Source organism: Anas acuta, chromosome 2, assembly GCF_963932015.1.
Source record: "Anas acuta chromosome 2, bAnaAcu1.1, whole genome shotgun sequence".
Taxonomy (NCBI): Eukaryota; Metazoa; Chordata; class Aves; order Anseriformes; family Anatidae; genus Anas; species Anas acuta.
In genome coordinates this window covers 81041664-81069216 of record NC_088980.1, presented here as the reverse complement: position 1 = coordinate 81069216, position 27553 = coordinate 81041664, and the positions used below count along the sequence as shown (strand labels likewise).

The 27553-nt window shown below is 43.6% G+C and overlaps 1 protein-coding gene and 1 long non-coding RNA gene across 4 annotated transcripts in view; one reads left to right on the top strand and one right to left on the bottom strand.

Annotated features, from left to right (window-relative positions):
• LOC137850680 (uncharacterized) overlaps window positions 1-27553 on the top strand; it is a 67169-nt gene that overhangs the window by 3569 nt on the left and 36047 nt on the right. The gene's annotated exons all lie outside the window — the stretch shown is intronic.
• On the bottom strand, window positions 57-21925 carry RIPK1 (receptor interacting serine/threonine kinase 1). The gene is made up of 12 exons (XM_068670949.1): window positions 21610-21925; window positions 19076-19279; window positions 17645-17798; window positions 17019-17156; window positions 14448-14676; window positions 12319-12468; window positions 11080-11156; window positions 8126-8216; window positions 5721-6284; window positions 4641-4709; window positions 1301-1453; window positions 57-948 (listed from the first exon to the last, which is right to left on the bottom strand). Exons 2-12 carry the CDS (start codon window positions 19225-19227, stop codon window positions 662-664), a joined length of 2064 nt encoding a protein of 687 aa, XP_068527050.1. The 5' UTR covers window positions 19228-19279; window positions 21610-21925; the 3' UTR covers window positions 57-661.

Sequence of the window (27553 nt, the reverse complement as noted above, 5' to 3'; positions counted from 1 at the left end):
ATATTAATCCTTGAAAGGAGAATATTTTATTAATTACACACTTTTTCAACCAAAAATCACTTTTTGCTTTTATTCACGGTACTGTTCAACATAATTCTAGACATATACATTTAATAAACATTATTAAAAGACTTTAAAATAAAGACTTAAAAGACTTTAAAATAATAACACATTTACTTATAGCAATTAGAAGTAGTAGGCTTTAAGAACTGCCAAATTTTAAGAGTTGATTTTGCTTTCTGTCCAAGTCTTTCAAAAAGTGAGTCTGTCTTTCACATTCATAACTGATGCATAAGTTCTGCTGAAATAACGCATGCTCTTCAGAACGGAACAAAGGTACCATCGTGTTTCAAGACAGACTAGGAATTTTGTATAATGAATTTTCCTTGGATCGCTATTACTGTTTGTTTTAAATTGGCATGATTGTTTGTTTCAAAATTCCATTTCCATGAAGGAAAATTTTATCACTGGTAAGACCTAATTATCTTGACAGCAACTTTGTGAGTTACAGGAGGTATTCACTGAAAACTGTTTGGCAGAAAAGTCTGTTCCAAAAGGAAAAGTCTGTGCAAAAAGCTTCCAAATCTGTTTGGAGCGATTTGTTATTGCAAAGTCTTCAGGAAAAAAATAGCCTCACTTTTTCCCCTGGTTCTCAGTCAACTTATTCCTCGTTCATTTGCATCAAACTAGTAAGGAGATCCAGTCTTTGGCAGCCGAAGAGGGCTTTGGCAAGTTTTCCAACTGTAGCACCTTTGGAGCCTTCCCTCATGCCCCACTTAAGCAGCATTTGGTAAACTTTTTCCTTTAGTCCATCTCGTTCGTAGTCGTGATCGATTTCATCGATCTCAGGATCAGAGAAGCCCAGTTTACGAGCACAGTGCTTCCACTGTCTGGCCAACTTTTCTCTCACCAGGTTCAGATGATTGTCGGTCAGGACAGTGTTGTTGTCTGAAGGAGGGGGAAAAAAAAAAGGGCATAAATATATTTTCTACTCCCCTTGCCATCTCAACTGCCCTTTCCAACTTATTTGTAGCATCTGCATCATGCCACTGGCATCTGGTGTGTCATGAAGCTACAGGACAAAGGAGGTAGGTGGTATTGCAGAACAGTATTGCCACAAGCCTTTACTTGCTTTATACACTCCAAAGTACTGTGCTGATGTAGTTTCAACACAGTAAAGGATCTAGATGGTTATTTTTTCAAGCTGCAGAGGGAGAAAGTTGTACTGCTTTCATAGCTTCCAAAATGAATGATTCAGAGATAACTACGAGGGGATAATCAACCGAGATATTTCTCTTACCAAATATACCCTGTGATTCAAAGTAACTGTAAGATGCTTCTGTAGTAACAGGAGAGGTGCTGATGTGTTGGTTCTGCTCTTCGATCTTCATGTAATTGTTGGACCCGATCTGAACTCCGGAGCTGTTACTTATGCTGTATTTGATTGAATCTTCTGTGTGAGAGAAGTTAAAACAATTTTGTAAACAACTGCATGTGGTTCAAAAGGTCAGGAAGTAACACGAAGGGTGAGGAGGAAGGTCCTGCTGCTCAGGGAAATGATTAAGCGTTTCAGTGTATTTAACATGGAAACAGCTACTTACTGGAAAGTGTGAGCATGCTGCCATTATGCAGAGGGATGCTGTACTTTAGTGAAAGCCAATCCTACTCTTTGCCATGGCAAAGCACCATAACCAAGCCATACCTGCCAGGTTGGAAGGGACCTTGAAGATCATCTGCCATGGGCAGGGATGTCACCCACTAGCCCAGGCTGCCCAAAGCCCCATCCAGCCTGGCCTTGAGCACCTCCAGGGATGGGGCATCCACAACTCCTCTGGGCAGCCTGTGCCAGGGCCTTTCTCTTCTGGCCAATGTACCTGTGGAATCCCTTCCTGTTACCCTTAGCGTCCCTTCCAAGCTCAGTCCCATCCCTGCACATCCTGACTGCAGCCCCGTGCTCTTCCCAGGCCACACGTCCCTGCTTCCACCACCTGTGCGTTTCCTTCTCACACCTCAGTCTGGGCACCAGGTCCTTGCTCAGCCATCCTGGTTTCCTCCCCTCCCTGCTCACTGTCTCACAGAGGGGGATGGAGAGTTGTGCGCTTTAAGCAAAGCATCCTTCAGGAGCTGCCAGCTCTGTTCAGCTCCTTTCTCCTTCAGCACAGTGTCCCAGGGGATCCCACCCACCAGGTCTTTTACCTGGAGGCTCTCAGCCTGTCTGGGGCTGTTTCTCAGAGGCAGCTTTTCGCAATCAATCCCTTCCCTAACATTAAAGGCAACTCCCCTGCCCCTCCTTCCCTGCCTGCTCTTCTGAAAAGCCCATAGCCAGCTATTCCAGCTCTCCTGGTGTCCTGGTGATGTGACCTGCCTCACCACGTGTCCATGACAGCAATTAGCTCACAGTTTTCAAATTGCAGCACGGTTTCCAACTCCTCCAGCTTGTTTCCTTTGCTGGGTGCATTGGTGTAGAGGCTCTTCAGCTGGGCTACCAGTCACATCACCTCTTCAGAGGAACCCTTTGGGACAGCCCACAAGGATTTCCCCATTGCTTCCTGAAGTGACACTGTTCCCAGGTTGGCTTCCATCGCTCAGAGGTGCATCCCCTTCCCCTGAATCTTGTGTGAAGCCCTGCTCGCAAGCCCAGCCAGCTCGCTGCCCAGCACGCTTGCCCCACCTGTTTAGGCATGCCCCGTCCTGTCTCATCATTCCTGGTCTCTCAAAAGCACGTCCAAGATCGTAGCACCCAAAACCTTGAGCACGGTGCCGGCCACGCAGCCATTCATTCATTCACTTGGTCCATTCATCTTCATCTCCTTGGATCCCAGTCACCAACTGGGAGGACAGAGGAGAACACCACTTGCACTCCCGATCCCCTCAGCACCTTTCTGAGGGACACGAAGTTCCTTTTGATATTATGGAGTCTGTTGCAGCCTCATCTGCCCCCGCATGAAGGAGCAGGGCTGGGGGGCAGTCTTCTGGCCCCACCAGGCTTGGTGTAACCTCTTCGTAACATCACAAAGGCCTGTGGACCCCAGGCAGGCAGCAAACCTCTCTGGAGAGACTGGGTGGCCTCAGTGCCTCTCAGCGAGGAGTCTCCGATTGCTAACACCCTCTGTGCCTTCTTTGAGGCGCTGGATCTGATGTGGGTGGTTATTGGGCCAGCTCTGTACAGCTGCCCTTCCTGAGGTCTCTACCATCCCTAGAGCATCACATCTGTTGTGCAGAAGCCCTTCAAGCAAGGGGGAAATGACGATTCCTACTTTGAGCAGAGACGAGGGTCCTTTCTCCTCTGTCCTGTGAGTCAGTCAGGGCTGGAAGCAAACTTACCTTCTCCTTGCCCGGCCTCAAGGTGCTGCTGTTGCACTGATACGTGTTGAGCGTAATGCAGCTCGTCGCTCTCCCGATGAGATTCCTGGATGCTACGCTGTCTGATGAGCTTCTCCAGTAGCAGAGCCGTCTGCTTTAAAAGCTCATCCAGCTGGGCACACATGTGTCCTTGACACCCACCTCTGCCTTCAGGCCCTCGGGGGGCTTCCAGATCCTGCTGTTCCCTGGAACCGAGGTCCTGGGCAGCTCCTTCGGTGCTTGGGAGGTCTGTTTGGGAGGAGGCATCCGCCTGGGGAGGCTCCACTTGGGTTTCAGCATCATCTCGGCAGGTGCAGCAGATGCAGCAGGTGAAAAACATTCTGGTTTCAGTGGAAGGCTCCTTCTGTGGGTGCTCCCAGAAGAGAATAAATCGGCCCGCCTTCTGAATTTCCCGCGCATGCTGCTGCGCCACTCCCTGCCTGCTGCATTGCGACTGGCTTGCTCAGCTCCTGCCCTGGGGCATCTTGTGGACGTGGGGGTGGCTGCTGCTGCTTCTGGCCCCACCCAAGCCTCGTCAGCCACCCTCGGAAGGGCTGCTGGGTGCTGACAATCACAGAATTGTCTAGGTTGGAAGAGACCTCAAGATCATCAAGTCCAACCTCTGACCTAACACTAACAGTCCCCACTAAACCATATCCCTAAGCTCTACATCTAAATGTCTTTTAAAGACTTCCAGGGATGGTGACTCCACCACTTCCCTGGGCAGCCCGTTCCAATGCCTAACAACCCTTTCGGTAAAGAAGTTCTTCCTAATATCCAACCTAAAACTCCCCTGGCGCAACTTAAGCCCATTCTCCCTCGTCCTGTCACCAGGCACATGGGAGAACAGGCCAACCCCCACCTCTCTACAGCCTCCTTTAAGGTATCCATAAAGAGCAATAAGGTCGCCCCTGAGCCTCCTCTTCTCCAGGCTGAACAAGCCCAGCTCCCTCAGCTGCTCCTCATAGGACTTGTTCTCCAGGCCCCTCACCAGCTTCGTCGCCCTTCTCTGGACTTGCTCAAGCACCTCCATGTCCTTCTTGTAGCGAGGGGCCCAAAGGAGGCTCCCAGAGGCTGCCTCCATGCAGGAATGCCCCTGCACACCACGAGCCCTGGCTACGCTGTGGCAATGCACCTGCCCTGGAGCCCACCACCTTGCCATGTGACAACTTCTCTTACATATAGAGATATAAAGCAATAACAAATTATTTCAAGATCCTGATATTTTTTTTCTTGTTAGTCAGGATGCAATGCCTACACTGGTGGTTACCAAGACAGATAAAGGCTACAGCACTTACCTCTGGGTAACTGAGGTATGGGAGGATAATATGCAAAAGTTCCCCTTGAGAAAGAAGTGGAATCATTACCTAAACAGATGGTGAAAATGCCAAAATCATTATATAAGTAAAAAAGCACAAGAACTTGAACGTGACTGCAACATTTGGAATTGTCTGAGTGCCTAGTGCTCTTAAGCACAAAAAGACAAGAAGGTTTTTTTACTGAACAGGACTGCACCTCCTTGAATAGCTCTAGTTAAAGCACCACCCTTATCATGATTTTGCTCAGGGACTAATAACCAAAACGATCCTTGGATCCCAGTGAGGAGCATGGGATTCCACGGGAGTGTTTGACCACCTGACTCTGAGATGGCAGTGCACGATCACAACGTAGTTATGGATTTTGCTGCCTCCTATCAGCTATTCGAATCTGCAAATTCCAAACCAAGAAGTTCCCATTGCCTCTGTACCTTTCTACTCACAGCTCACTAGCAAACACTACGAGAAGTCTGCCATTAGTACCCGGTAGAGCTCTCTGGAGAAACCAGTCAAGAGCCTTAGCTCCTTTTTGGCTCCCTGAACTCAGGAGTCCCTTAACTTGCTGCAAATCAAGCTTTTTAAAAAAATGTATTTTCTTAAATGCTACAAATATATGAGATATATGAAATATATTCATTTTTTTTGCACATGCTGCCTATGGTATGAATGTTACATTTGGTGAGTCAGAAGTATTTCTTTGCTTTTCTAGTGTGATTAGTTCTTGGCTTTGGCAGCAGCTGCAGCATTATCTGTTGTCCGCTGTTAAGTTGGTAGCTGAAGAGTTAGGCGTTGGGTCTGATGCTTCTCTATCGTACTGATGGCTTAGAAATTATTCAGTTGAAGTGAACAGCCTGAGATCAGTGAAATCAAGCAAAATGAAGTTAAATTGGAGCATTTTAGCAACCTGGAGGTATTTCAAGTACACAGAGAACCTATCACACAGATAAGCTGGTAGCAATAAGCAGGTGTTGCACAGACTACAAAACCATCTTTGCCACGTCATTTTTAGAAGAAAAAATGTGTTTTCAGGAACCCAGGAGTTGTGAGGAGGGGGACTCTCACCTGTGTCTATGTCTGCAGTCTTTGGATACCTGTTTATGTTGGTCTGTGAATGCAGGCTTGTGCCAGATTCAGGCACAGGAGTTTTGCTCAGGCTAAAGGTACCGGCTGATTGTGGATCCTCTGGGTTTCCTGGTAGGAGATTTTTAGGGTTTGGCCCATAAAAAGTATCAAAATTTCCCCGTGCTGGCATTGCGGGTGCTTGTGGCCAAAAATAAGGATTAGTGTTTGATAACATGTTTTCAGCTCTTGGGTACAGTTCGCTCTGCTGAGGAGCAGAAGACATCTTTGCAAACGGATCGTGGGAAACTCTTCGTCTCCTTTCTTCCTCTCTCATTTCAGGGGTGTATACCACTTGGTGAACTCCTGCTACTCCTGGCTTATCCATCCAGCTGCCGTGTATGTGGTAGTTGTATTCCCGCTGGAGTTTTCTTTCTAGATTGTCAGGGGCCGTAAACGAGGTCTCGCAGCTCTCAACAGGCTGGTTCTCAGAGGAGGCAGCAAACTGGGCTTCGTTAACCTCGCTGGTCACGGGGCCCTGGGAGCTGTGTAGAGAATTAGGCTGATCTGAAAGGGAGGAAAATTAAATATTTGAGATATGTCCTAATGTAAGGGTATAACCTGTTGTGATGACACTAGGATCTACTTTTAATGTTACGGTAATTCATAAAAGGTGAAAATGCAGCATCACTTCCAGCATAAACTGCTTTATATAATGCCTTTAGTGGGAAGTACTACAGACTTACATCTAGGAAAGAGGCATCTGGACTTGCTGTGTTACTCTGCTTATATTGACACCAGCTTCTCAACCACTGAAACAAGAAATTCCTGGAGGTTTTTGTAGGGTCTGGTTTCCAACCGAGTCCTCACTGTATCAGCTGGTATTTGATCAGTGCAAGACTGGAGCATAACAAGATGGAAAATAGGACCCACTGTAATTGGTATTACTTCATAAAGCATAAATAATTTGTCACTAAGGTCACATCTGCAAGTGATTACGCAAAAATCCCCTCTGGGTATTTCAGGATTAATCCTTTTTTATTTTGTCTAGTTGGTTCTTCATAGTCTCAAAGAATGCATTTTTACAAGTAACGCCTACCAGCGAAAATAGTCTGTCATCTTTCAAACTCATTCTTGCTATCGAAGGAAGCTCTCCTTCAGTCCCGAATTAGACTGAGCGATGAACCAGATTGTACTGCAACAGACTAGACAAAAATGTAAAATTCTGCACTTTACTTCTTGTCCTTGTGTTTTTTAAGGGCAAGGCTATAGTTAATTGCTTTGATTCTCAACGCTTCATGTTTGTCTAGGAAATGTTGTGCGCTGCCCAAAGCACACACTTGCACAGAGCACTGTAAGCTTGGAATAAAGTACACGTGCTTCTTGTTAGCTCAGATAATGTCAGTGAACTAGGGTTTTGTGAACTAGGGAATTCGCACTAAAACCTTCTATACTTAAAAGCATCTGTAATCTGTGTTTGTATGTGATTATTCATGCTAGGGATGTAACTATACTAATTAAAAAATATAGCAATAGGGCTGCCCTACTCAATCCATTAGTCCTAAAGATCTGTTACGGAAAGCCTAACCTTGGGGAAGATTGATCGGTTGCATGTTATAGTTCAAAATTATTAGTTTAATATTGTCTTTAAATTGTGTGAGCAAAATTAGCAGTTTTTCTTTCTACTCAATTTTATATTGTTGCTTATAAATCAGTGCTGCAAATACGATCTTATTTCCCTTGCCATTAAGATACTTTGGTAAACTAATTCCAAGTATGCTACCACACAAGTAAATATGTCATAACATGTTAGTGAGATAGCTCCGTGAAACATGCAACTTATCCCAGATTTGATAGAAGATTCCAGAGAAAGGAGAGAACTTATCTATTAGTGCTCCTTGAGTAGACTCTAGGGACAGCAAGGTCATAAATAAAGCAGTATCTTTATAATTACGTGTCCTGCTTGTATTCAGATCATTTGTAAGAAAGGCTGGACTGGGAAAAAGGAAAATTTGTGGAACTGAAGCCTATAGAACAAGCATTAAGTTTGTTAAAAGGATGGGAAGAAAGAGCATCTATGAAAAGTAATTACCATATTGACAATTGAAAAATTTTAATGTTAAATACATTTCTCAGCATGGAAGAGAGAAGCACAAGCCAGTGGAAAAAAAAAAAAAAGGTTTCAAACTGAAGATGCTGAAAATTCTGAAAGAGTGAATATGACTTTGGGGAGCCTGGGAGCAAATTTAATCTTGGCAGTGATTACAATTCTCTCTGAAGTGCTGCATAATTGAATCTCTCCATAACCACTTAACGGTAAGATTACTTACATCGTACGTGGACCCAATTTCATCTTCAGCAGAGCACATGGCATGATGTTAGGCTAGGAAGTGACCAGGAACACTTACCTATTTGACCGTTACTGGGATCTTCTGCTACAGCATCTATCTGAAGGGATTGCATCCTCTGCAGCAATTCGTTTGGCTCCGGCCACACTTTCTACATGTAAAAGAACATACAATCAAATTATAGATGCAAGCTTAATCAAAGGGAGTACCTGTAGGGTAGGGAACAGCACGTGCATGTAGTAAAGAGACCTGGGTGAACAGATTCCATGAGTCTGCGGGGAGAGATGCCAAGCCCTTAACAGAGAGCACAGCCTAGCAGAAAATATCCACAGTTTTGCTACAGATGGGCAAAACCTTATTTTAACACCTTATCTTCAGTGAAGGGAAGAAGAGCTGTAATGCAGCTGCAGGATGTGACACTCTGAGTTGGCCAAGCCCTTACCTATGTGAGTATGAGCTTAATCCATACGGAGTGGTTGTGGATTGTCTGTCTTGGGCTTAATAGCTAGCCTTTCTGCAAGCAGTCTTAGGGAGAGGAGGGTGCTGAGGTAAAGGTAGCAAATAGGCACCCTCTTTTCTGGATCTCTGTATAGCAAGTATATTCATCTACAGGAAAGAGGCAGGATGGAGAGTTACATTCACGTATGGCCACACTGACTTCTACTTTTTTTTTTTTTTTTACTGTTCCTGAGAGTATCAGGAATAAGGAGTTCAGAGGGTATATTCAGAAAGATACAGTACAATTTCCCCTCTGCAAATCCTCAGCTATGCTAGAGTGCAGGCAAAATCCACTCCTGTTCTACTTTTTTAATGTTACCATTACTCAGACTTCACTGGAAATCAATTCATTTCTTTTTTTTTTTTTAACCTGGAAAAATGATTTCTCACTTTCTCTTAGTGCATCTTACTAGTAAAATATTTTTTTAAGATGCCTTTTATTTTCTAATGAAAGTTAAACCCAAGAAGTACATTGTCAGATTAAAAACTGACAACCACTAATCTCTTCCCACAGTTCTGTTTTCTTCCCAAAGCAAAAGACGATGTTCTAAATCTCATTACAACCTTAGGTACTTAGATTTTGCTTGAGTAACTGAATAGTGATGTGTTTCATAATTAGTCTGTCTCCTGTAAGATTCTCACAGAGAAGCTGATGAATTATGGGCTGGATAAAATTATGGGCTGGAGAAGCATCCAGTGAAGAGGCTTGAAAACAGAGGGTGGTGATCAATGGTAATAAGTCCAGCTGGAGGCTGGTAACTTGCTGTGTACCCCAGGCATCGATACTAGGTTCAAGCCTGTTCAATGCCTTCATTCCTCATCCAGAGGGACCTCAAGAGGTTGGAGAAACTGGCTGACAGGAATCTCATGAAGCTCAATGAAGGGGGGTGGTAAGTTGCCCACCTGGGGAGGAACAACCCCATGTACCAACATATACTGGGAGCTGGCTGGCTGGAAAGCAGCTTTGCAGAAAAGGACGTGGGGCCTGTTTGAGCAGGGGGCTGGACCAAATGCTCTCTAGCTGTCCCTTCCAACCTCAACCACTCTAGGATTCTGTGGCCCTTCTAGTTAGGGGGCTGTAGGCTCTTGCTTCCACCATCACTACTGCAGGAGTGGAAAAACGCTTTGCCCCAAACCCTCCAACTCATGTTCTTAATGAAGCTGTACCAGCAGCTCACCACAGACTTGCTTGGATGCTATTCAGGTTCTGTGCCCCTCACCTGTGTGGTCTGATATGAAGGGATGCTTTCCTTCCTGGGACAGTAATAGACTCGTAGCCCGTTTTCTAAATAGTCCTTTGGCCCCTATGATGCAGGAGGAATATTTGCAGAGAGCTAATGGAGCTAGTGTAATTGGTACTAATCCTGATTTGGGGCCGCTGTCATAAATTGGACATGTAGTTCACATCATGAGTTAGTTCAGTCAGATCACTCCAGGAGATTTATCTAATGAATTTCATTGTGCAAAGCTGTATCATTTTGTTGAACAGTTGACTGTGCTTCATAATTATCACATGTTCTCTAAACCAGAACCTTTCATTTCCACAATTAAGGACTTGTTGATAGAAGGAAGCACTTTAAAAAAACAAAACTGTAAATGAATGGTTTTACAAAGGAAGTTGTTTTTTGTTAAAATAACTGGATATATGTCATGAGTCTGAGCCTTGTTTTACTGCAAAGATTAAACCCTAATTCTAGGAGTCCTCACTGATAGCTGTCAGTACTACTAAATCAAGTGAATTGATAAAATCTGTGATAAAAAGATTCTGTAATCAACCAATATTCAATAAGTTCGTATTCTCTTATTTCTCAGTCCAGAAATTATTCTTTGTATTGTAAGTTGTAAACATAAAGCCAGAAAAGGAAGAGAGACCAACTTAAATACAAAGGAAAAATAACTGATTTCAGCTAAAACCAGGGGGCATTAATTTTCTTGCTGTGGTATTGCTCCTGGTCTCAAGCAGGCTAGGAATCACTCCATACTGCCTGAACGCAACACAAAATTACATGCCTTAAAAAAAAAAAAGCAAACAAACAAAAAAAATGCATGAATGTACAGAGTTTTTATTATTACTCTAATTCAGATTCTATTACTTTTGAATCTCTGGGAATAATATTTAATTCTATCAGTGAGACTTCCTGGACTTTGTCCAGCTGGGTCCTGAAAAACCTCTAAGGATAGTGACTGGCTGATGTGAAGTAGGACCCATTAGCCACTGCTCTCTGAGCCTCACCATCCAACCCATTTTTAACCCATCTGGTTGTCTACCCATCCAGATGGTAACATCTGAACTTAGACACAAGAATATTTCAGGAGACAGTGTTGAAAATCTTCCTAAAGTTTGGGTAAATGCCATATGCTGCTCTCCCCTCATTCACAGCCCCATCCAGTTTATCACAGAAGGAAATCAGGTTTGTCAGGGATGATGAGAACGTGGCAGAATCTGGCCATAACGGGGGATGAGGCACAGGGATGTTAGGAAACTGGCACTTTGAAATATTTAGGACGTTACTCACTTTTATCTTCTTCAGATCTTCTTCAATATTTTTTCCTATATTTTGATAGTAGAATGGCTTGTATGTTTTACTAATTTCTGTAAAAAGAGGAGAACTAGGTGAAAGTGGTTTTCAATGGAAAGTAAGCGATTTATACTGTCAACGATTTTGATGGAGAAGTGTTGAATAAAGGCTTCTATCAAGTCAGAAATACCAATGGGAAAATGATACACACACTTGAAATCTATGTTCACATGATGATTTTTTTTAGTCGTCATATTGCTTTTTAGGGTGAAAGTGCTCTGTTTATGACCTGTGACTGACAGCACCTGCCCTGGACTTGACTGGCCAAAAGACAAAATACCATGTTTTAAGAAATAGAATACATTCAGTTGCATTCAGGTATTTAACAAGCAGCTGCCCTACCTCTGCTAAAGATGGAATTACTGAAAATCTATAAACAAGGTAAATATTAGCGTTTTGCTTAAGGGAAAAACAAACCGAGACACCCAGCACAGCCACAAAATCCATCCGTTAGCAGTAGATAATTGCAGGTTAAATATGGAAATAGTTGATTTGTTCCTCCTGGTATACACATGTCCTAGGAATATTGACCTGCTGTATACGAAGCTCTTGGAGCCCTTGTTCTAAATCAAAATCTCTGTTTCTTGTCACATGTTGTTTTTCTTTTTTTGGGAGGGACTACTGAGGCAGAGAGAAAGGGCAAAAGGAGATAAGGAACATTGGCTTATATTTGATGAGTGCTCTTAGTCTCCTTCCCTGGACCATTCAGTCCAGACTTTCACATACTTTGATTGTTTTGGGATCTGACACACAGAAGGATGATTAGTCACAAGCTGTTGCGTTGCTAATGGCAGGCTAATCTGGGACAGCTTTTGAAGCAATTTTTGATGGGATATTTTCTCAGTTGTACCCAAGACGTACTATGTTCCATCCTATTAGCTCTTTTTTTTTTTTTTATTTGCAAGCTTCAGAAGGAAGGTAATATATTGTCAAAGACAAATTATCATCATGCATAAAGTGTCTTAGCTCCATCCAGTCATTAGTGTTCCTCAAATTTGTACATGTTGGACAAGATGCTAATTTTACAGGGAACAGACTTTACTGGGCACATAAGCTGATACCAATTTTTGCTTTGAAAATAAAGCTATATCAAGAAGAAAACACTCAAGTTTGTTTTGCTGCATTATGAACTACTAGTGGACATGTACCAAAAATAATCCCAAAGCAATGTCTTACCTGCAAAGGTAGGCCGTTTCTCTGCCTCTTCGTCCCAGCATTGTTTCATTAAGTCAATAATTTCCACTGGACATTTCTCAATGATCTCTTCTATGTCCGGTCTATTTCCATTCATGATGCCGAAGCAAATCTGAGCTTCATTTATACCGTCTGAAAAATTAACATTTCATATCAGATTGTAATCACCTATTTTGCTATCCCCCAAAGTCACATCTCTGTAGGTAAAAGGAATAGTGAAGCAGCAGCCTGTCTATTTCTGGATATGTAAATCTTTCAAAGAAAAGACGCCTGAATTACAGATACAAATCTCTCACATTTGTAAATGTGAATCCAGGGTCTTAATTACAATACATTAGAGATTTATTTTAAGACTAATAGATTGATTTTTATGCATAAGACATGCTCCGTGTGAGTAAGGGTGACAGATGTAGATTTCTAGAACTGAATCTCAGTTATGCTCTGTTTTAGGTCAGAACACAAAGATTGCCACATAAGCAGTGTTTAGCCAGATAGCAAAAATAAATCCATTCAAAATGGCAAACACAAGTTATTCTGGAATTCCATGGTCTGCTCCTACTTTTCTGTAGGAGTCCTGAGGTCAACTGTATGAAGTTGAGGTCAACTGTATGAAGTTGAGGTCAACTGTATGAAGTTCAACAAGGCCAAGTGCCGGGTCCTGCACCTGGGGCGCAATAACCCCAAGCAGAACTACAGGCTGGGAGAGGAATGGTTGGAGAGCTGCCAGGCAGAGAAGGACCTGGGAGTGATGGTGGACAGTCGGCTGAATATGAGCCAGCAGTGTGCTCTGGTGGCCAAGAAGGCCAACGGCATCCTGGCTTGTATCAGAAACACTGTGACCAGCAGGGCTAGGGAGGTGATCGTCCCCCTGTACTCGGCTCTGGTGAGGCCGCACCTCGAGTACTGTGTTCAGTTTTGGGCCCCTCGCTACAAGAAGGACATCGAGGTGCTTGAGCGGGTCCAAAGAAGGGCGACGAAGCTGGTGAGGGGCCTGGAGAGCAAGTCCTACGAGGAGCGGCTGAAGGAGCTGGGCTTGTTCAGCCTAGAGAAGAGGAGGCTCAGGGGTGACCTTATTGCTCTGTATAAGTACATTAAAGGAGGCTGTAGCGAGGTGGGGGTTGGCCTGTTCTCCCATGTGCCTGGTGACAGGACGAGGGGGAATGGGCTAAAGTTACGCCAGGGGAGTTTTAGGTTAGATGTTAGGAAGAATTTCTTTACTGAAAGGGTTGTGAGGCATTGGAACGGGCTGCCCAGGGAGGTGGTGGAGTCACCATCCCTGGAAGTCTTCAAAAGACGTTTAGATGTAGAGCTTAGGGATATGGTTTAGTGGGGACTGTTAGTTTTAGGTCAGAGGTTGGACTCGATGATCTTGAGGTCTCTTCCAACCTAGAAAATTCTGTGATTCTGTGATGTAGGACATTTAGGACAAGATGGAATGGCCTCAAGTTGCTCCAGGGGAGGTTCAGGTTGGCAATGAGGAGACATTTCTTCTCAGAAAGAGCAGTCAGGCATTGGGATGGGCTGCCCAGGGAGGAGGTAGAGTCACCGTCCCTGGGGGTGTTCAAGGAAAGGTTGGACGTGGTGCTTAGGGATATGGATTAGTGGTGACTTTGGTAGTAGGGGGATGGTTGCACCAGGTGATCTTGGAGGGCTTTTCTAACCTTAATGGTTCTATGTATGCATGTTAGGAAATTAGCACCACACAGCTGAGAAGCAGTAACTGGCAGTGTGGACATTCCCCTTAAAAGAAAAAAAAGCACATGTGACTAGCCCATGTTAGCAAATAGCATACACATCAAAGTTTCCATCCTGGCCTGCCCAAGGTTTGTCCAACTTCCACAACCAAATGCAGGTTTATATGTGGACCAAGTGGATGTGAATAGACTTTGTTCAGACTTGGACTCGTGCCTGCATTTCAAGTACAACTGAGATGTTCCTGACCACACTTAAGAGAACTGATGCAACCAATACTTAAAAGTGGCCATCAGATGCCAAACATGGGCTGTTCTTGGGCGTAAGTGTTATAATCCACTAATCTTAATTTTGTAACTTTAAACACTTAGCATTTCCAACTTAATTTTGTGATCCATTTTTTTTTGCAAGTAACTTACGCTCATATGGCTCTTTGTTAGCAAAAATCGCCCACATTACTATGCCAAAGCTGTAAATATCTGACTTCTCATCAGGTTTTACGTTAACACTCCGTAAGTGCTCTGGGGCCATGTAGAAAAGCGTGCCAGCGTTATTCTGGGAAGCGCTCTTGATTTTCTTCTGTCGGGTGGTCTCTTCTTTGGTCAGCCGGCTCCAGTTCTTAAAGCAAGCAACACCAAGATCTGCAATCTGAAAAATGAGATGTGTCAGAGCCAGTGCTGTGATGACAAGTACATAAAGAAGTGTTTCATGCAGTGCTCTATTTTGTAACTGTAGTAGGTAGTAACTTACCTAAAAATTGCATTTTTGCAGAGTTTCATTAGGAGAAAGGAAAAGAATGTTTGCCTTTTTTTTCCCCTAAATAAAATATCACTGCCAACTGGGAATGGTTAGGCTGAACCTTCATTATTAACGTAACACCATGTGGAGCAATGGCACAATGTAAGGTGAAAAAGTTGTTTTTGCTTGAAGCGAAAATGATGTTCGAGAGCTGCTTTGTGGTACTCATGGCAGAACAGAAGACCCACAAAAGAAGCAGATGAGGTTCAGAAATAATCTATGAGAAGGGTGTGTATCATCCCCTCCTCCTGCAAGGCCCTTTCTATTTCCATTTAACGTGACCTCCTGAAACCTTTGTACAGAAAGGGTGAGGAAGAGGATCAAAAATTCTGTGATGTGTATGCTGCAAGAAACATGGAGAAGGATAGCATGAAATAAGTTAAAGCCAGCGTATCTGGGTGCTGTGTGCTTGACAAGGGGATGTTACTGAAACATAAGTGTGCTGTTTTACAACAGTTAGACTAATGGCTGGTGGTGAAGAAAGCAATCCTTCCTTCCTTTTCCCACAGCCTCCTCTCATGTGCTCCCTTGGCTTCTCCTGTTCCAGCACTGACCCAAGAAGACCTAGCACAAAGCACTCAACCAACTTGCTTAACCAAGTGCTCTCCAGCAGAAGGGTAGGACTGCCAAAAACATAAATTGTAACCTGCTGGTTTGGCTTCCTAAATTGTACTGGGGCAGGGTGGTCAAATTAGCACCAGTGCTGATGCGAGGGAACAGGAGAAGACAAGTGGAAGAAAGCAGGACTGCCTCTCCTGGCTGCAGAAAGCTGTTAGACTCATCTGGCTGTGTAACCCAATCACTCCAGATACAACTGGAGTGACACATTGCTTCACTTCTTTTCTCTCTCTCTTGTTGCCTCTAACTAGCTTATTGGTGGTCTATAGCTTCTGATGCTTTTGGCTAAATTTAGAAGTGATATATTCAGAAGAAAAGGGAATTCTAAGTTACAACTTGCTGACAAAGCAGGAGTCTGAGTTTGTGTCTAAAAGTGAGAGGTCTAATGTGACAGGAAAATACAATTTACATCTTCCTACATTTGCAGTTTCATAGAACAGCTGGTTCCCCTTAGCAAGTGTTGGCACTGTTGGACACATTTGAGTAGATAGATCATACAACAGCTGCCTTACATGAGTCTTTTGATCCAACTGCTTAAAGAAGCCTGATCTGATTCTGAATTTGATCCTGTGTTCCAGTTCTGTTTGTCTTCCAGTGTGATGGCAGACTAATTTGCTCCTGTCCATAAAAGCAAGCTGAAACCCCCAAACCAACCAAATTTACAATTAAGGCAGATAATGAAGTGATGATTTGTTGCTGTTATTTGTTTTGTCTTTTGTTTTGGTCAAAACCTAATACAGCTTATATCCGTCATCTGCAAGCTGCTCATGCTGCACTGTGGCTTTCTACTTTCTTAACCTTGTCTAATTACTTCTCAATAATTTGCATGTGAGAAATAAAAGGTGATAGAATATTCTTCACAGGATTTTATTCGGTATTTTCCTATTGCAACGGGGTGATCATTTCAGCAACTCACCTTGACCAGGACGTTTGATGAGGATTGCTGCAAATTCTACTCAGGTTTATTCAGCAGGAGGCTCTATATGTATGTGTCTTGGTCCAAAAGCCCACTGAAGTTAATAGAAGGACTTTGGAACAGGCTTATAACTCATTCTCTGTAGTAGCTTCCTGCTGCCTTTTTTTTTTTGTAGCTGCTGGCTGTCATTTAAATATGATGACTAAAGGAAAAAAGAGGGAGACAAAAGAGGAAAAGATAATAGACAAAAGAAGGAATGGAATAAAAAGAATGAAGTAAAGGCAGGAGGATAAATTACAGTAGTAAAGGACAAAAGGCATGATCTTTAAGACATTTAGTTTCAGTCTGTGGGCTTAGTTTTTTCTTTATAGCTGTTTCATTATTTGTAGTTCACTAATTCTCAATAATATTATTCTTTCTTTTTTAATACCCCTAGTGATTTTTTTTTCCACAGATAGGAGGAAGATCATGCAAATCTCAGGTGCAGAGCTTGTACAGGTCATCATATTTCAGGGATCCACTGCTAACACTCTCTTAGCAATAGCTCACTGGACTACAGAGGAGTTCATCTACCATCCAGGAATACTAAGCAAAAGCAGAGAAAGTGGGTTCTTCACCCCAAATCATCAGCATTCTCCATTTACTTTCTCACACATACCTTAATGTGGAAGTCTGCATCCACAAGGATGTTTTCTGGTTTTAGGTCTTTGTGTACTAAGCCTTGCTCGTGTAGATAAAGCATTCCTTCTATGATCTCCAGCACAAAACGGCCTTTCACTGACAAAGGTATGGAGAGCTAAAATAAGGAACAAGAAATGCCACCTATTACAAAATGCTACTACAACCATCAAATCAGAAAACAGTCCTTAAACGAGTTTGTTTCTCAGTCCCCTGAGTACCTCTGTTCAAGCCAGGCTAATAAAAAGAACCAAGGTCCTTCTCGGATCTAAATTCTTGCATTAATATAATTCTGGAATCTCTCCATCATATTTACAAAAGCATTCTTTTTTAGCAGAGTCTTGAAATATTTCTAAAAATACACTCCCGTAACTCTGAACCTACAACTGCGGTCTCCTCCTCTGTGATGCACAGGAAAGCCATAGCTGTCCTCTGCTTTTATAATCTGCCATCTCTAGAGAAGGCAGAGTGAAACTGGCCCCTTAATACAGAAAGAATTAGAAACTAAAATGACTGCATCCTTTGGAGACAGCAGCAACATCCTGACCCTTTCAAACATCTTATCAACTCGGAGGAGCATCAGGGATGAAGCAATTCACAGTTCACCTTCTGTAGCACTTTCATCATGTTCCCCCGGTCCACATACTCCATCACAAGTGAGTAATTTCCATCTTCCAAAACTATACCCAGTAGTTTTACCACACGGTCGTGCTGTAGTTTGCGCATAATCCTGCCTTCTTCGAGGAGGGAAGCATTGTATCTGCAAAACAGCAATTACACTGAACGTAGGCTAGATAAAGCAAAAATGCTGTGGATTCGTACCCAAAATCACAGCCCAAGCTGACAGCCTCCCCCGAGCCACTCTAAGATGACCCATAACTTCTGTTGTTTTAAACTGGTACAGCCTTGTTCATGTTAGGCTATGTTCTCTCCCAAATGCTTTGTACAATGACTGTCAGCACAGCCTGATGTTAAGACCTGCTTTTTAGAAAGTGAATAAGCATGTTTTTTGTAAGCGCACTGCTGGTGGCGTATCCCTGAGCTGAGGTGGGATCAGGGCAGGGCAGGGCTGGAAGAACCTTTGCACAAGGAGGATCAAGGCACACTCTGCTGCCTCTTGTACAGGAAACTACCCAGGCCTCTTTCCTGAAGGGCTGCTGTTCATGTTCACTTCCAAAATGGATTTATTGTAGGGGAATCTACCCACGCTTCCTCTGCAGTGCTAGAGGAGGTGGTTGTTTTGTTTGCTTTAGGCTCATTTAGATGTTTGCTTAAGGCTTTTGATTCAAGACTTTAAGGAATAAAATACTTAAGGGCCTGGCAGGCTCATCTGTTTTAACTGTGTTTGTCCCAAACATCAGTGAAGTCTACACACTACTGGAATCTCTTAATTTGCTTTCCACCGGCAAAATAAAATCCTAATTTATTTATCATAACACAAACTAGAAGAACATGGGTTCTTGTCTCTCTCTAGTGGAAGACTCAAGGGAGAGTTTTAGGATAGTTGTGATGGTGAGGTGGTAGAGCTAGAACGTGACATGAATCCATTGAATTCCACAGCTAATTCAAGCCCTGAATTAAATCAGTGAGCTTAGCTTACATTCTTGGTATTTTAAAATAGGGTTGGAGTCCTGCTGATGGCCTATGTGTGTTTATTTCCTAGTGAACATCTACATTTGGACAGCTATATTGGAAATAGATCAGCAAGTTTGCAAGTAAGGTGCCTGCTGAGTTGCTGAATTTACCTAGGTGTGTAAGAGTTCCCCTCCCTAACAATTCACAGCAGTGCTCACCTTGCAAAAGAAAACAGGAACTTCACTGCAATGATGAATTAAAACTCTAGAAAAGTTGGCTCATGAGGGGAAAATGAAAACTTGCAGGACGGCTGCTAGTACTATATTGACATCTTCCCCACATACAATACCTTCAGGATCCAAAGATTTAAAATTATAATCTTGTATTTAGAATTATCTCTATTGAATGTAGAGGTTTCCTTAGACTAAAATATAAAGATGAGAACTAAGATCAGTAACTCACTCGGTGCGCTGGGGTCCCGTGTACACGGTTTTTAATACTACGTATCCATGTTTTTTGTGAAAGCATAAAGAAATTGTTCCACATCCTCCAGCGTCTAACTGTTGTTTTTCAAGCAAATCCTGGGTGCTCATGTGGATGTCATCCAGTGACATGTTTGCAGTCTTAGCAACTTAAACAAAAGGAAGTATCCTAGTGCTTCTGGACCTGCATAAAAGAAGAAAAGCAAGTGTCATTAATCCGCATTTAGCTGTTCCACTAAGTGTCTGTGTAAGGTGGGAGACATTAGAATCTACTCTCGTGACCCTTCCGAACTAGCAGTGTTACAAAGGGCCTCAGTGTGAAACTAGAGGCTGTTATTCTCTCGTAGGATCAGTCCCAAAGATCACAATGATTTATTCTGTCTACCCACTAGAGTCATGTTAAAATGATGTGAAACCATTTCTTCACCTGAGGATCTCCAAGTGCTGTTAATAAATGGTTCTTATCCATAGAATATGCAGTAGGTTGTTACTGTCCTTATACTTCATGCTTGGAAAAAATGAAAACCAGAGAAACAAGGGCCATGGCTCCAAAGGCAGGCAGTATGTAACAATTCCAATAGGTTCTTGTTTCCTAAATTGCCTGAACATGGGTCTATCTGGTGCCTAGATACTTGTTAAACTCTAAGCTACATTTTAGGCATCTTTGCAAGTCCAGCTTTCAGAAGTTTGCTTGAAGCTTAAAACAAGGAAATGGTTTCTCTGGAGGGTGAAAGTGGAGAAATTATTTTCCCAGCTGCCTGAACTTAAGGACATGAAAGCTGGGACGGACTGTGGTGGGGAAATGAGGCAACACTCTACCCCCCCAAAAAAAAAGGAAAAGGGATGAAGAAATTATGAAGGCTTGCAGTAACTCCTAAGCACATTAACAGGAAAATACCGTGAATTTGGGTAGCCTTGAAGTGGGTAGGTAAATCATCCCTGGGGGATGCCAGAGTAATTTTAAGCTTTTGTTAAAGCTGTGGCGTTCTCTTGCCTGGCGTGTCTCTCAGGAGGTAAAACCTTAAAAGAAGGCTGCACAAACATGTGCCTTTGGCATGCATCAGCAAGCTGCATTGCTAGCACAGGTGCAAACTGCTAGCTCTGCTTCTTCACCACTGAACTCTTACCTTAAACACTTTATGTTGTGTAAAGAAAAGGTTTTCTGACAAAAAGCAAACTCCTAAGAGGCTACAGCAGTTGTTTAGTCTCCATTTCTTTTGGGTGGCTATGACATGGATATAACAAAAGCATTATTCCCGAGTGCCCCTGTCAGCAGCAGTAGATTATCTCCTTCAGGTAATTAAAAGCTCTCTAAATAGTGTCAAAAAGGGCTTCCCAAATATTTCAGACCAACAACTTATTGCTAACAACTATGCACCTGTATCTTAAAACCTCTAATTGCAAAGATCTTTTTAATGTCGTTATGAACACCAGCTGCAAGCCTCTTTCTGGGGTCTGGGAAGTAAGGAAGTAGCGAAAGGGTTTGTAAAAAGCAGGTGCTGGAGGGCAGAGAGATGCTAATGTGCAGACCTGGATATTGGCTGGCCAGTTCAATACTGACAAGCCAAAACTGGGAAGAGTAAGCTTTAAAAAGACAAAAAAAAAACTTTCTTATTTGGCTTTCCTGGCTTAGAAAGGATGCAGATTTTGTTTTGCTGGGGCGCTAGCCTGCTTCGAGAGCACAGGACTGAGGACATGGCGGCGTTCATTTACTAAGAAGGTAAGCTCAGCTCTGCCTAGCATTTATTATGGGAGATTTTTTATTGCTTTACAGCTAGTCAAATACTGCCAAGAACACCCACTGCTGCTCGCACAGGTGAGCCCTTGTGTCCCCAGCAGCTCCTGGTGCCGGTCCTTTGGCTCTCTTGGTGAAATGCCACCAGCTGCTGTGCTGGTGGGGTAGGTGTCACCGCTACAAAGGCCTGGATTCAGCAATGAGACCTTAATGTGACCCAGCCTAACATCTTGCTTCTTATTTTTGGGGTCTCCCTTTAGAGCACTGGATCCAAGTTGCGTTATTTGTGGCAATTTTGGCGTGCTGAGCTTCGTTCAAAGCGAGGTGCGCTACGGGGGGAGGTTGTGCTTGTGGTGGAGGGGGTGGATGGCAGCGGGGGATGAACGGGCACCGAGCCCGGAGCCGCTGAGATTGGGGTGCACGGGGCAGGAAAATGGAAGCAAAAGCGAAATCGCCGAGGCTGGTGCCGGGAGGAGGAAGCGGGACGGCTCCCCGCAGCCCCTCCTCGAGCTGTCAGCACCCCCAGACCCCACGGCCACAACTCCGGGGACACGAAGGGGGAGATTTTTGCACCCAGAGGGCCAAATTTCAGCCTTCCCCGCACTGCCGGGACCAAATTTCAGCCTCCCCCGCCGCCCAGTTCCGCCTGCCGGGGCTCGCCGCCGCCCGCCCCCCTCACGGCTCCCGCGCTCCGCCTCGCCCGGGGCCCCCTCAGCGGGGTGGCCGCGGCTGAGGGCGGCCGGCCCGGCTCCCCCTTCCCCGGTCCCCCCGTGTCTCACCGTGGCCGTGGGACGCCTCTGGTCCCGGCCGAGCCCCCCACAAGGGCCGTGGGAGCAGCTCTCGGCCCTCCCGGCTCCGCCAGCGGCCCCGGCCCCGCCGCTGCTGCGCCTGCTCGGAAGCGGAGGAGGTGGCTTGGGCGGCGGTGCTGCTGCTGCTGGTGGCGGTGGTGCTGCTTGGTGCTGGATTTGTCACGATACTTCCAGCCCCAAGGGATTGCTCTGCTCCTCACGGTGCCCTGAGGGTGCTGTGGTGCACATCCGTGTCGGGAGGCAGCCCTCAGCTTGCGTTTGCCTTCCCAGAGTGGAGGGCAAAGTCTGGGGATGGGATGGATCCAGCGGTCCAGGAGCTGGTGTCCTGCTGGAAAGTGTGGCCCCAGGCTGCTGGAGAGCTGGAGGAAACACAGTGCCCACGGAGGGGGTCATTTAACTCCGTGCTGGCCATCTCCTGGGTAGGATTCCTCCTCGGCTGTGAAGGACTTCGGAGGTCCAGCAAACCTGGGATGTTTGTCAGTAAAATAAAGCAAAGTAAATCCAGACGTGGTGTCTCTCACAGCCATGGGAAGGTCAAGCAGTTCTGGTCTTCTGTTGCCAATCCCAAACATTGCAAACTATTTTGGACAGCCTTTTTCTTCTGGGTTTCTTCGTTACTATTTTTTTTTTCCTTCTTCTGAGCTTTGCATTAGATATATGGCTGAAGATATGGGCTAAAGACAGGAAGTAAGATGGCTAAATTTGTAACAATTGCGTGGTTAAAAACATTCCAGTCTTGTTCAGTTGTGATTTACCAACAAGCATGAGGCAAAAAAAAATAAATAAAAAAAATAACATTTATTAGTTTGCACTCAAGCGCTCAGTGTTGCTAGTTATCACATCCCTTCTTGAAATTAATAGGGAAAATAAATTGATCCAAAAATGCAATCTGAATTTACGTAGGAATCTTTCTTCTGATGGAGAAGAAAGGAAGGTTATCCTGATGTGGATAAGGTCAATACTGCTTTAATGCTTTTCACAATAATGTCTTTACATGAGCAGAAATATTTAATTTTGGCATTAATGAAAATGAAAAGCAACCTAATGGGTTTATTTTCCTTTAGCTGAAACTTTTATTTTCTTTGTAATAAAATCCTCAGCCACCAGGAAAAAATGTAAATACATATAATTCCAGTAGCCTTTTTTTCTTTTTGCATGTAGCTGTTTTCCTTGTCAGCAGGATGAAAATTGCTGTTGCCAACCATGGATGTGAAATTTGCAGGTTCTATTGCACCTTTCATAGGGGCTGATAAATAGACAATATCAAAACTACACAGTGCTAGACCAAGGCTACCTGGAATAGTTACCTGCCTTACTAATCTTAAAAATAAAATCAAATCACGGTAAGCTCATGGCACGAGAAGCCATGACTTTTTAGCTAGTTTTGACCCACCAATTCAACAAAACTTCTATTATGCTTTCCTGAAGCCACAGAGGGCAGAGGAGGGAGAATCTGCAGCGCTGTGCGACCAACAGTGTTGACACACGGGAGCACGGCTGCAGAGCACAGTGCCCCGGGGGATTTGGGAACCACCGTTGGTTGTGGCTGACTGCAGCCACAATTTTCTATTGCTGATAAGTTCAGAAGATCTTCTGAGGTCCTCCCTCGATGCTGAGCTGTGGCCTAGCAACAGAAATATGAAGGTGTAAGTGTGGAGTGTATTAAGAGGAATTACCTGCCTCTTGACTTCGTGATGAGTTCCAGTGAAAGCAACACCTTTGCAGTGCACATTCCTCTGGAGTAAGCTGCATGTGCAGGTGTGGCAGTTCTCTGTGACAGTGTTGCTGGCTAGTCCTTGTTTTCTTCTCTACATCAGTTATTAACAAAATGCTTTCCCGTTTCATCAAGGGCAATTGGTAATTCAGAAACAGCTATGAGGTACTTTGGTTGCGTGGTCCCAGAGAAGAAGCTGGTTTTCTCTCTCTTGATGGAGTTTTTCAAACAGATCGGAATTCCCGTGGGTTCAAACAACATTACACAACTCCTGATGAATCTGGATGAGTTTAAACATGTCTTAGGATGGTTGGAAATACCTGGTCAGGAACAATTATTTTACTAAATAGTGCTGCTCAAAGATATAAGCACTTTACGAGTATTTGCAATTACTAACTTTTTAATGTCAGTCTGCACCAAGTGCTGTGACACCATTATTAGGCATTTCCTTGTATTTTGTTCTATGGAGAATGTTTCCATAAATGCACGAACACCAGTAGATGAAAAACGGAAGCAACAACGCTATTACAGGAAAATTTCCAGGACTTGCTTGTGAAATGATCAACTGCTGCTGCTAGATTAAAGGACCCAAAATTAAACTTCTGAAATGCGAGGGTACTGCTCTAGACTGAGTGTTTCTTCTTGCCCAAATATTTGTAGGCAAAGGTGCTTTTAGACATTTTGACTTGAGTTTTGGAAGTAAGGCTGGGAATGCTCTCAGTTGATCTTTGTAGTAACACACCTAATTTAAAAGGAAAAAGACAGAGCGTTGCCTGAAAGAGTGTGGGAGGGGAGGCTCGGCTGCAATAGCAACAACAAAACAGACCAACTGGAACAGGACAGCATGTTGCCATTATGCTCTTCTCCCTAACCTGAAACAGCTGAAGTTGCTCACTTAAGTCTAGCCTTATTCTGATGAAATCAATGCTGCTTTGACAGGTCTACATGTGGCTTTTAGTGTGTTGTGGTTTAGATGAGCAGTAACTGTGTAGATCAAAATGGCTGCGACGTTTCCAGTACTACTAAGAAACCAATACTGTCACTTCCTTTCTCTTTCCTTATTAACCACAGATTACTCTCTATTGCTTTTCTACCTGTGAAAATCCTCCCTCGAGTGTTGAAAGGGGCTGTGTTTGATAGGCACGTGCCCCAGCACGTCAGCACAGTGACACTTGGCTCGGCTCCAGCTGTCAAGCACAGCTGGCCGGCTTCCAAAGCACCTGGAAAAAGAGACCTTCAGGAAGTATGGCTTAGCCTGGTAGGTGTCCACGTGCTAGACACAGCTCTGATTGCCTCTTCTCAGAACAGATTTAGAAGAGGTAGATGTGACACGAAAAGAAGTTGACAGGAATTATGTGGCCCAGGGAACAGTTTCTGTATGAGAAAAGACTACAGAGACAAGGACTGAAATGACTGCGGAGAGTTACAGCTGAATAGTTGTTATTGGTTTATTTCCCTGCCCCATCATATATCCCTTACCTTGATGGCTTTTATATTGTAATGGTGTTCATGCAGAGTTCACTTCACGAGGGCTTAAAGCATGTGGAGAATGATGATCCAGTCTCTTTACATTTTCAGGAGGTTTTTGACAAAGTTTCCTATCAGAATTTTTGAGGGAAACTAAGCAGGTAAGGTTAAGAGAGAAGGACAGAGCATGGACAGATGTTTGAAAGATAGCACAAAGAGGACAACAGTAGATAGTTCTCAGCATAGGGGGAGGTTTCAGGTGAGGTTCTGCAGGGATTCGAGCTGTTGAAAATAAGTGAGCTGGAAAAGGATATGAGCACTGAGGTTGAGAAAGTTTGCTGATGATAGAAATTACTTGGAGGATGGGGGACATGGAAAACAGATTGTGATGAGTTGTGGGAAACATTGTTGAGTGACCAGGCAATGAAACAAGAAGTGAAAATCGAGTTATATAAAGGAGAGGACATGAGCAAAAAAAAGTTACCCTGAACTGATGTATAAAATAACAGTTTTGAGTTGACCATTAAGACTGTCAGCCAAGATCTGGGGTTATAACATATGAAATCACTAGCTCAGCAGCAGTCAAAAAAGTAAATCATACGTCAGAGCTTATTAGGAGAGGAGCAGAGAAAGTCATTTGAATGCAAGAGTCACCCTGTGGACTCTGCATGTGCTTCTGGTCCGCTCTCCTCCATAAAGTGACAGTGAGACTGGAAGAGTTCAGAAGAGGAAAAAAAAAAAAAGAAAAGAAAAGGATCACCAAAGGCCAGTGCCTTCTCCTTTAAGAATACGTGAGCTTTTTCCCACAGCCTGGGAAAAATATTATTTAGGATGGAAGTGATGTACGTCTACAAAATAAGTGTCATCCGGATGAATGGATGGGACTGAGCATTTACTGTTGACTGTGAGGAATCCAATGAAGCTAGTGGCAACCAGGTTCTTCACCCTCAGTCTCCCACCAACTCCAAAGCTTCACGCAAGGAAAAAGCTGACCTGCTGAACTTTGCTGAAGAGCACTGGCTGCTTAAAGTTGGCATAAATCCACGGGAAGACTGAGCAAAATACAGAGAAGAGATCTGCTGGGGCTGGTAAATGTGGCGAAAACATACATAGCTCAGGAAATCCCCTAAAGTAAATATAGTCAGAGGCTGGGACAGCATTCAGGGGAAGTGCTCGCTCTTCCTGGCCTATTTACCACTGTGGAGAAAACACTCAGGTTTGGAGAATCTTTATTCAGACCTAGCTTGGCCAGCCTTGTATGCTTACATTACATATGGTCAGTATAATATAGGCACTTAATACTACCACCTGTGTGAGGGGGCTGGCACGCATGTGCCACGTGGTATCCAGAAGTGTATCTTCATCATATACGTTAATCTGAGATTCTTTATCTAACAGTCGAGCCCACTAAGCACTGCAGTTGATCCAATACAGTAACATCTTGTTTGATGTTGCAACTTCTGCTTTCGTATCCATTTCCTTCTTTCTCAAATATTCTGGTAACTGAATGCAGTAAAGATAAGGATGATTCCTCGCCTGTACAACTTTGCTATTTGCATCTAGAAGCATCGGGGTTGGAAGAGGCCTTCAGGATCATCAAGTCAAACTGCTAACGTGGCCTACGGAGTCCCATCACCAAACCGTGTCCCTCAGAAGTTTTAAGCTGGTGTCTCTTTTCTCATAAGCTTTATTTCCTTCATGGATGTAATTAAGGAAGGATTTAGGAAGCTTCAGGTTTTCAGAATTTGAAATTGGGTTTTACTGTTAAAACAAAAAAGAAGATGGATTATGGGATTATCTGCTGGTCTTGATTGCTTTGATGGAGACGCCTCCTGGCGTGCTGCGTAACACCTCAGTTCCACCTTCTCCCAAGTATCTGATGTGAACTCCTCTGCAAGAAGTAATACATACAGGATATGCCGATATATTTTTGCAAGTTGTCTTTAGGAAATAACACTAAGTATTCCACTGACCATGAATAATGTCTTTAGTCTCTCCACATTTTTAGAACATAAGGTTTTACTGTTGTGTTAACTAGTCAGGTCACTGACGTTGTGAAAAGCAAGAGGGAAATGGACTGTGCAGCACTGTGAGTCATTATTTACCCCCGAGTGTTCTTTCCTATGGAGTTAGTGTCTTCACTGAGCAGATGTTTTGACCTGGGAGGTCTTTGTGGTGGGACTCTGTGCTTGGCAGTAACTCGTAACTGGGATTTTTTTAATACGCATTGTAAATTCTTGCCAACCAAACAGTAACGAGAAATTTTATTTTTAAGAGTCTGTTCAGGTATTGTGGATATATGTGGTTTCACTCACTAATTTGTCTGCCAAAAGGCTGGATCAGATATTTCTGGTTAGCGATAGAAAACAGAAGAATTTCCAGGTGAGCTGAGATTGTTTTCAATACCAAATACTCATTTGTCCTCTGGCAAGGAAAATCTCATGATTATAAAATGCAGAAAATCATAAAATTCAGTTCTACAAACATGAAGATACTCTGAGGAATATGGATCATTTTGTTCATCTTCCAACAAACTGCTCCCCTCCAAAGCAACTAGTTATATGTGATCAGACTTTTATTTTTCTCTGCATTTGACTGTATTTTCTTTCGGACAGGGTTTTATTTGTCTTTCAGCCCCTCTTTAGCTAACTTGAAGTTGATTTCGTTATGTCCTTTAGGCAAGAATGTGCTTTCCCTACAACTCGTGCAGGTAATATTTTCTATTTCATTCCA